The following is an 8,282-nucleotide window of genomic DNA, read 5'->3' as shown; positions in this document are numbered from 1 at the left end:
ATCTGCAGGGAGCACAAGGCAGGAGGAGGCAGATAGAGGGGAGGTTTCGGAGATGACAGGCCTGGGCTGGCTGGAAGCCCTTCATTTTTATTAACTTTAATCTTTTCTTCTGTTCACTGGCGACAGTACGTCTAGAGTATAAATAACCCCCATGCCCTAGAGGGAACCCTCTTCTCTCCAGTCCTCCATTTCTCAGCCTCACTTTTCCTATACTGTGAGTGGGTAAGGGGGTAAGTTCTCTTCTGACTCTGCCCTGTGCGAGAGAGTTGAAACCAAGAGATGGCACAGCCAACCAAGTGTATCTGAGAGCCCTTCCTATCAGATCTGTCCCAGTGAGCACAAAGGCACTTGGGCAAGTATTCACCTGTGACACATTCCTCAGAGAGTGGTTAGTGGACACTTATTTGGGGGATTACTCAATGATTGCCTGCATTTTGCTGCATGAACTGGGGGCTGTTCTTCAAGCCAGGATGTGAAAGCAACAGGTGTTTATTGGGGAGCTTCCGATATGTTCCAGGCACTGTTCTACTGGAGGGAACAGACGCTACATGAGCATGAAATGCATCAGGAAGTCGAAGCACCTGGAAGGATGAAAAGCTGGATAAGGGGAGCAGATAAGCTATTTCAGAATAATCATCTGGCAGGGTGATGCTTCAGCAGAGACCTGAGGGTGGGGAGGAGACAGCCACCTCCATCTCCAGAGACAGAGAGTTCTGCAGGAAGGAAACAGTGGTCACCAAGGGCTTTAGGCAGGACTGTGCTTGGTGGATTCAGCAAGTGCCAAGAAGGCCAATGTGTTTGGAGCCAACCGGGAGAGAGGGATAAGGAGTGAAGGTAGGGAGGAAGAGAAGCCATTTAACCATCACTGCAGGCATAGCAAGGATTGGCAAACCAAGGATTCGGGTTTTATTTTGAATGAGATAAGCAACATTTAAGCAGGGGAGTAGTTTGGTTTCGTTGCATTTAAAAATCTCTCTGGTCGTGGGAAGAGAATAAGCTTTAAGGCAAAGAGGGGAGTGGAGCAATTGATTCAGAGGTGACTCCCGTCCAGACGAGAAGTCCAGCGGCCACGCTCAGGAGATGGAGGTGGAAGTGGTGAACATGATGAACATGAGCAGGTTCTAAAGGGGTTGGAGTGTGGATCTGTCCAGGATCTGTCATAAGTTAAATGAAGGAAGAGGAGAAGAGAGACATCATAGATGGCACTAAGGGTTTTGGCCCAAACAGCTGGACAAGTGCACTTGCTGTTTATTGAAATGAGAAAAATGGCAGGAGGAAGTGGTGGTGCTGGAGGTTGAGGCTTCCCCTTTAGCACAGTGATGTTTGAGATGCCCGGTCGAAGTCTAAGGGGAAAGGGCAGGTAAGCTCAGTTGTTAGATGAATAAGTCCGATGTCTATGAGATAGTTTAGGGCCTAAATGTGCATCTTCAGCTCACAGATGCCGTGTAAAGCTGTGTGCATGGGGGGTTGAGCAGGGCCGCAGTGCAGATCCAGAAGGGACAAGGCCAAGCACTGAGCGCAGGCCTCCCATCACCAGCCAGAAGAAGAGGCAGAACCGAAGGAGGAGAGTGGGAGGGAGGGACCAGGGAGGCAGGAGGACAGGGAGCGGGGCCTTCCAGATGCTGAGGGGTAGGACATGCTGCGTGGGGTGCAAAAGGCTGAGAAAGATGGAAATTGAGACTTGACCTTTGTATTTGACAGTGTGGGCATCATTGGCGAACTTGACAAAGGGGAGTGTTGGAGAAAATAGCTTGATGGGAGTGGGTTGAAGAGCAGATGGGAGGAGAAGTTTAAGCAGAAGGATTCAAAGTTCTTTCTGTGGGGGAAAATTAGGGGATACTTTATAGGCAAGAAATGTATGTAGCCTGTATACATATGTGGAGAATCCAGAGGGAGGGAACACAGGCTGGGGGGGAGGGGGTGGGGTTGGAGTCTCATGCCTAGAGGAGGGGTTGGCCTTCAGGTGGCAGAGAGTCCTCGGTGTGCACAGAGGCGGGCAGACGGGCCGTACAAACTACCCAGAGGAGGGCAGGGTCTGGCGAGCACAGTGCAGGGTGGTTGCTTGTATTTTCTTGGTGAGTCAGAGCCAGGTTCCTTGCTTGTGGCTATGAGTCAGACTTAATGAAAGAGTAGCTGGCTACCCCATACTGATGCTCACCATCCCCTTGGTACGTAATAAATACAGGCAGCCTGAAGCCTGCGTGAGGGCAGGAACTGTCATCTGTCTTAGTCAGATGCTGACCACGTCGTCTGGATGCAGAAGGTGCCCAATCTTGCTTCCTGGGCTTCAGAATGTGTCTGTGGTAGTCACAGGCAGGCCCAGCTGCATGGTGAGTGGGCCCCTCATGCAGAAATAAGACTTTCGGGCAGCGCCTGTGGCTCAGTGAATAGGGCACCGGCCCCATATACTGAGGGTGGCAGGTTCAAACCCAGCCCCGGCCAAACTGCAACAAAAAAATAGCCAGGCGTTGTGGCAGGCACCTGTAGTCCCAGCTACTCAGGAGGCTGAAGCAAGAGAATGGCCTAAGCCTAGGAGCTGCAGGTTGCTGAGAGCTGTGACGCCAGGCCACTCTCACTCTACCCAGGATGATAAAGTGAGACTCTGTCTCTTCAAAAAAAGAAAAAAAGAAATACAGACTTTCATAGCAGACCATTCAACCTAGGACAGGGCCCATCTAACACAAAGCACTGTGAGAGCACAGGCCACAAGTCCGGGAAGCTGGCTCTGCCAACAGGTAGGCGGTACTGCTTAAATCTGACCACACGTGAATGGAGGATGCACCAGTCAGGGGTTAGCAGACCAGAGATTGTGGCCAGAGATTCGGTTCCCTTGGAAGAGAAACATTATATACTTGCCTTTCTTTCCCGAGGATGTCCAATTTGTAACTCCGTGGGCAGATGCTGATATGGGGAGGACTGTTTCTGTCTAACTGTGGTGTCCAGTACACCTGTCGTGTAGTATCCTATCAAAGTGTCCCCTACTTCTCCCTCTAGGTTCTCCCCTATCTTTATTACCCTGTAATGTGTAACAAAAACCACCGAACGAACTTTGAGTCCCTGCAGTTTAAACTTCTTCTCCTCCCATTTTCTCTTGAACCCACTCCCATCAAGCTGTTTTCTCTAACACTCCCCGTTGTCATGGAAAGTGTGCATGAACCTTTTGTTTGTTTTTTGCTAACGGGTTTCCTTAATGTTTGTGTTTTTAATGTGTAGCCCAACACAATTCTTATTCTTCTAACGTGCAACAAAGAGGAAAAAAAGGTTGGACGCCTCATTTAGATGTTTGAAGAAGTAGTCCGCGCTGATGTTGCCATCGTCACAGATTAACAGAGATGGAGGCATGGGCGTCTTCTAAGAAAATAAACAGGGAAATGCATTTAGCTCTTTAGAAAACTTGAGGACCAAAATGTTAACTGCAATAGTGTCTCTTGAATCAATGCCACCAACCCCACTTCCCGGTTATAGGAAGGGAAAGGTACCCAATGATGGGACAGAGTGAAATGCAGCAATGTTGGAGGTTGTCTTCCATTGTCCGTAAGAGATGGCATTAATTAATGATCATTAGAAAAACCAATTCCCAAAACCCCAGTAGTGAAGGAGGGTATGAACAGATTAGATCCAATGCTGAGATGAGATGACTTTAAATTGATTTGTTTCAAAGATTGCCTAAAAAAAATAGCAAGATCTTTAAAGAGAAGTTTTCCAACACTGTTCCCCTTTTATCAAACAAAAAGCAAGTTAGCTGAATGAATGTGTGCCCGGACGTGCATTTTCTGTCCTGAGCATTTGGTTTCAATGGTATTTCGTTCAGTCACATGAGAATTCAAGCATGGAGTTTAGGCCACACTGGAATCTCTTTAGAGCTTTGAAAAGAACAGGAATTTGGGTGTCAATGTGAGGATCTCTGACCATAGAGGCTGAATCTAGGTAGCCTCCGCCAACTGCCTCACAGGTGAGGAGAACCCGTCTTCTACTGTTGTCTATGGATTAGAGGTGGGCCTCTTAGAAATACTTGTCAGATTCAGCCCTTAGAGGTCACTTTGAGTCAGGGCAGATTGCAGGGTCCAGTGTGAAAGGCCAACGTGCCTTTTGTCCATTTCTCTTTTCACCTGGACCGCCCTGTGTGGTGTGACAGTGGTAAGCTTTTTGAGTGTTTCTTTTCTCAGAAACAGCTCATTACCTGGTATCACTGGTGTGCTTGCCTGCTCATGTAATAGCTATTGTGTCCTCCAGATTCAGGTGACTCAGTAAACCTGTGTCCCCAGTGCCCCAGACCCAGGCTGTGCCTATCTTACACCAGTTCACTGGAGTTGGTGCCTGCACCTGGCCATGACATTCACGATGAAAACAAAAAATCACTCGAGATGCGTGGGTCTCAGGCCTGTATCAGCCAAAAGGAAATCTGTAACCTATTTTGTATTTCCATGTGCCACTGTGACAACAGAATGCACAGAGACCGCATGGTCCGGGAAGCCTAAAATAGTCACTGTCTCATCACAGGAAAAATGTACTGACCCCTTCTCTAGACTTTAGGAACAAAAAAAAGGAACATAAGGAGAGGGAAAACTAAAATGAACTAGCACGGGCAGGTTGGTTTCTGTCTCATCAGTTAGTTTCACTGCCTTTGCCTCTGACGGTGTAGCTGGTTGACAGAAGTTCTGGGTAATTTTGATTATTTCACCTTGTCCATCCCTGGAGTAAGATGCAATCCTTAGTTACCTTAAAGTCATAAAACTCAGGCTCACAAGACAGTTTTTCCCACCATAGGAAAACTATTAATAATTTACAAGCAGAAATATCCCCAGTGGATGTGTCTGATTGCTGTGGCCAGTAGCATCAGTTGGCTGAGTCCGACTCCCTCAGGGATGATGATCTCCTTTCCTCCTTATATCAGAGTTCACCCTCTCTGTGTTCCTTCTTTCAATCTTCCTAATTTTTGCCTTGCTGTATCATCTGTGAAGATGACTTTTGCATATACCTATGTTGATTTTTGAGAGTTTCAGGGACCAGGGTGCCTCTGTGTCAATTGCTGTCTGGCGTATGCTCTCTGTTTTCTTGTATGTTAAGCATTAAGGCTTGAGTCTCAAACAGGACCATAGGGCTAGAGAAAGCACATGCTCTGTTCTTACTGAGTTCCTCACAGCCACAAATAGAATGTAATTATTGATTAGCATGTGTTATGGTCACTAAATTCAGATAATCTTTCTAAAGATTTCACGAAATAGATGTCACTTCATTTTAAGCGAAAGCATCTCTGCAGACAGATTCAGATCATAGCTCTCCTGGCCTCAGTCCAATGTCATTGCACATGTGGTGAGAACTTCCTCTTGGCTAGGAGTTCAATTACTTCATTCTGTTTAGGGAGAATAGCCTTTCACCTCCCTTGGACTGAGATTGAGTAAGGAGGGCCCCCATCCTCCCGAAGCAGAGAGAGGGCTGCCTGCAGGAATCTGCGTCTACTTCCTTCACAACCACTGCTGGCGGACATAGTCCCGGGGGTGTAAAGTTAGATTAGAAACCCCCTGCTACCCTTAGAACAAATGTGAATGCTTATCCCTAAATCTTCAAGGAGCCAACCAGGCCTTCATGCCGGGCAGCAAGACTCCATAAAAATAAAAAGCCGCTGTGAAGGGAAGCATAATTTAAAGCAATATCAGGCTGGGGAAAGTATCTGCAGATATGAAAAAAGGGTTTAAATTGTTTTTTTTTAATTCATTAAAAGAGTATTAAAAATCAGGCCAGAATTTGGTAAGTTCACAGAAGGAAATACAATTTTTAAGCAAATATATACAGGCAACTGAAATAGATGCAAATTAAAATCCTGAGCTACTATTCTGCACCTGATGACTGGCTATGACTAACTTTAAAATGATGCCAATCAGTACGTATAAGTTTATGGTGAAATGGGCAGAATTTAAATTCATATTGGGCAGTATGTACTTGTGGAAGCAAAGAGATAAGATGTTGAGGAAGGCATGAGAAGGAAAACTGGATGAGGAATTTGGGCCAGATATAGCAGTAAACCCGGATGGTTTTTGAGGATGGGAGCTGCCTAAGGTATTTTATACAGGTTAGTCCCCTTCACCTCCCTTCACCTCTCTACCTTCACCTCTCTGAAGTTGACTAATCTAGTTAAGACAGAAAAACCAAGAACTGATCATCAAGAGGATTTGGTAAGTGTTGTACATCCATAAATAATTCAACTCTGAACCTAAGTAATCTAGACAGTGTTCTCAATTTCAAAAACAGACCGAGAATTGAAAGAATGGAAGTCACTTACCCAAGGCTGGAGTAACAGTTACCAGCTCACGGGAAGGAGAACTGAGAGGAACTAGGGGAATCTTTTGAGTCCCAGTTATTTTTCTTTGTAATATTAAAGAATTTATGGAAATCTTCTGAATATTTATGCATGTTGAATTTTAATGATCTCACGTAGATTTTAATATTTATGATCAAACATGTAAACATTAACTTTTAAATGGGCTTTTAAGGTAATTAGAGCTATTTCTCATTTATAAATATTTTGAGTAGCTAGTATAAATAATTGAATACGCTTCATAGCTTTAATAGAGTAAGAGCTAAACTGGAGAAATACTCATTCTTTCCATTGTCGTTGACTTTTTAATGTCCACCTTGCACTCCGGATGCTCACTGTGCTCTCAGAATATAAACACGAACACCACTAGACTCTGATCTCCCAGAGGAGAGCTGGATATTTTCTCAGAATAGTTCTATCAAATTATATATTCTCCACTGCAGATATAAATAATTGAAAAAATTGCATAACCCTGTAATAGAAACAAGAGTACATAATTACTATACAAAAGAGGGACCAAAATGTAGAGAATTTTCAACGATATTGACGCTTTCTCTTCAGAGGTAAGTAGGAATTTCACAGACAGCAGGGGAGAGGGTGTGAGTTGAGAAAAGCAAAAAAGAAAAAAATAGCGTGTGTTAAGTCATGAAAGGCTTTTAGAGAACTAAGATGATTGCCTTTGTCTATCTGAAGTAGACTGCGAAGAAAGAAGGTTGTTGACAAGTAAATCAGTGCGCCGCTCTCTTTTCCAAGGTAGTTGACTTCACAGGATGATGGTGCTATCTGCAGTTCCATCCCCTTTACACACATGCTGATTTTATTTTATTCCATTATTCCCATTCTATAGATGGTAAAACTGAGTTATGCATGGGATAAATAAGTAGCAAAGCACTACTACAAATCAGTAGCGCTACTACTGACAGTACAGTAAAAATTCAAACTATGGCAGTTGACTCTGTAGCTCAATGTCCTTAAATCTAGACTGGGGTCCTCAAACTTTTTAAATAGGGGGCCAGTTCACTGTCTTTCAGACTGTTGGAGGGTCGGACTCCTGACCCCGGGATGAGTCGGCTGCTAAGCTGGACAGGCAGCAGTGGCAAAAACACCCAGAGGGCCAGATAAATGTCCTAGGCCGGCTGCATGTGGCCCGTGGGCAGTAGTTTGAGGACTCCTGATCTAGACTGTCCTCTTTGTTCGATACTAGGAGTCTGGAGCATTGAAGGGTTTTAAAACCCTTCATTAGGGTGGTGCAGAAGATAGTTAAAAGACGGAGGGTAGCTGTCCTGGAAATAGCCTCTCGCAAGAATAAAGCAAGACATGCTGGGAGCCTGAACTTAGACCAAAAGAACCGAGGAATAAAACCCACAGAACTTAGTCTCAATTTGATAGAGCCAGTAAGGAGTTTCTGGATTGGAAAACTGGAGGGATAGGTCCTGTTACCTTTCAAACTTGTTCATTAATACAGAGGGAGGATTCATTTTAGGACAAGTTTACTTGTGATATCCGTGAAACATTCAGGTAGCAAAGTCTAGCAAACAGTGGGATACTCAGCTCAAGAGATCAGGAGATAAAGCTTTAAAATCGTCAGCTTTTGGGTTATCATTGAAATCCTTCTTGAAGATACTGCTGACCACTGAGAGCCTATAATGGCAAAAAACTCTATTGCACTGCTACTCAAAATGTAATCCACCCACTGGCTGCCTTTCCATCCACTGTTTATTACAAGTCCAAGATAGGAGAAGGGATTTGCTTCAGACTGTAATCAGCTGTGTTATTAAGCACACTGCCTTCTTTAGCTAACTTTTTTTCCTAATGTTAACAAGACTTTTTGATGAAGGAAGTGTTGTATTGCTTAACATCCTGACACAAACTCCATATCAGCCCTTGAGTACTGGTGATGTAGATGATACCAACATTGAAGCTTTGGGCACAAGAAGAGCTCCCCAAAGAGACTGAGCAGGGATAG

General features: G+C 44.7%; 1 protein-coding gene across 8 annotated transcripts in view; it reads left to right on the top strand.

Annotated features, from left to right (window-relative positions):
• EYA1 (EYA transcriptional coactivator and phosphatase 1) overlaps positions 1-8,282 on the top strand; it is a 308,341-nt gene that overhangs the window by 232,576 nt on the left and 67,483 nt on the right. Inside the window, exon 5 of one of the 8 annotated variants that reach the window (XM_023517553.1) lies at positions 4,035-4,044. The exons of the other annotated variants lie outside the window; for them this stretch is intronic. Coding sequence (XP_023373321.1) covers positions 4,035-4,044 — 10 coding nt within the window. The remainder of the gene's footprint in view (positions 1-4,034; positions 4,045-8,282) is intronic. 8 annotated transcript variants of the gene reach the window in all.

This window comes from Otolemur garnettii, unplaced genomic scaffold, assembly GCF_000181295.1.
Source record: "Otolemur garnettii isolate 467f Iridium unplaced genomic scaffold, OtoGar3 scaffold00113, whole genome shotgun sequence".
Lineage (NCBI taxonomy): Eukaryota > Metazoa > Chordata > Mammalia > Primates > Galagidae > Otolemur > Otolemur garnettii.
Note: the sequence above shows the minus strand (reverse complement) of the source record. Positions and strands in the feature narration are given on the sequence as shown.